Source organism: Cariama cristata, unplaced genomic scaffold (genome assembly GCF_000690535.1).
Source record: "Cariama cristata isolate BGI_N322 unplaced genomic scaffold, ASM69053v1 scaffold32483, whole genome shotgun sequence".
In the NCBI taxonomy this organism is placed as follows: domain Eukaryota; kingdom Metazoa; phylum Chordata; class Aves; order Cariamiformes; family Cariamidae; genus Cariama; species Cariama cristata.
In genome coordinates, this window is record NW_009608355.1 from 1 (window position 1) to 1,169 (window position 1,169).

The following is a 1,169-nucleotide window of genomic DNA, read 5'->3' on the forward strand; positions in this document are numbered from 1 at the left end:
CCGCCAGCCACGGGCTAGCGGGCGGGCCGCTTGGTTTAAGCGAGGGCAACGTAGTTCTCTCGCCCCGAGACGGCTGCCGTGCGTCGGTGCCGAGCCACGGAACCGGCGAAGCCGCGTCAGGAAAGCGTTCGCAGCTGTTGGCAGGGAAGGGGCTGGGGTCTGAAGGTTTTGGGGCTGTCGTTTTTAACGTGCATCTTCCTCTTCGTTCTTCCAGCATTAAGGATTGGAAAACGAGGCTGAGCTACTTCCTGCAGAACTCTTCCAGTTCTACCAAAGCGAAATCTAAGAAAGCGGGGAAACACCGCACTTACTTCAGGTACGTTGTGAGAAAGAGACTTCGTTTAAATAACTCGGGTGTCCCACAAAACCGAAGCTCGAGCAGCAGTCTGATGTTCCCCATCTCTTTATGCAGACCTTCCCCTGAAGAAGCCCAGCTGTGGTCAGAAGCCTTTGATGAACTTCTTGCTAACAAATGTAAGTTTTTGTCTTCAAAAAGTAATATTCGGGAGCAAAGAGATGGTGAAGTTTATATACCTGGAGGAGATTGCTTTCTTCCATGTCAGCATTTTACCTTTCTAATGTAAATAGCTTCGATTCTGGTCTTGAAAGTTAAACTCTTTAAACTGTTTAAAGCCAAAATTTGTAGAAGTGTTCTCTAAGAAAAATTGTAAACCGATATTAAAATATCAGGAAAACATCATTGTAGTGGAATTTTTTCCATAACCTTTGTAGTTAAAATCATACCTATCAGCTTGGCTTTGCTGAATGCGAAGAGAGCATTTGTTCACCGAGGTTGTTGCTTAACTAAGCAAATGCGTTCAAATAACTTGGGAAGGATTCTGCAACACAGGAGTTCAGTGATCTCAGGGATTTATTGTAGCTCTACAAGGAAGAGCACTCAACAGCAGCAAAAAGGCTAAGAAATAATATTGCCATTTGCTCTTTGAACTTGAGTCATCCTTTCCATTGCAAAAAGTATTCCAGCGGTCTGTAGCACAGTTGTAAATATTTACTGCAGTGTAAAGGTTAACCCAGGAGATCCCACCTACAGAGAGAGGGGGTTTTTTAACATATATGCAGACATCTCAAAAGGGAACATACCGACTAGAAATGGCTTTCACTTTTTGTGTTCAACCAAAAAATGACTAAATCTGAGTGAAGCCTGCTGA

The 1,169-nt window shown here is 44.0% G+C and overlaps 1 protein-coding gene across 1 annotated transcript in view; it reads left to right on the forward strand.

Annotated features, from left to right (window-relative positions):
* Positions 1-214: 214 nt before the first annotated feature.
* Positions 215-1,169, forward strand: part of RGS2 (regulator of G-protein signaling 2) — a gene marked incomplete at its 5' end in the record, with an annotated part of 1,957 nt that continues 1,002 nt past the window's right edge. The window contains 2 exons of the mRNA XM_009697096.1: positions 215-316; positions 413-474. Coding sequence (XP_009695398.1) covers positions 215-316; positions 413-474 — 164 coding nt within the window. The remainder of the gene's footprint in view (positions 317-412; positions 475-1,169) is intronic.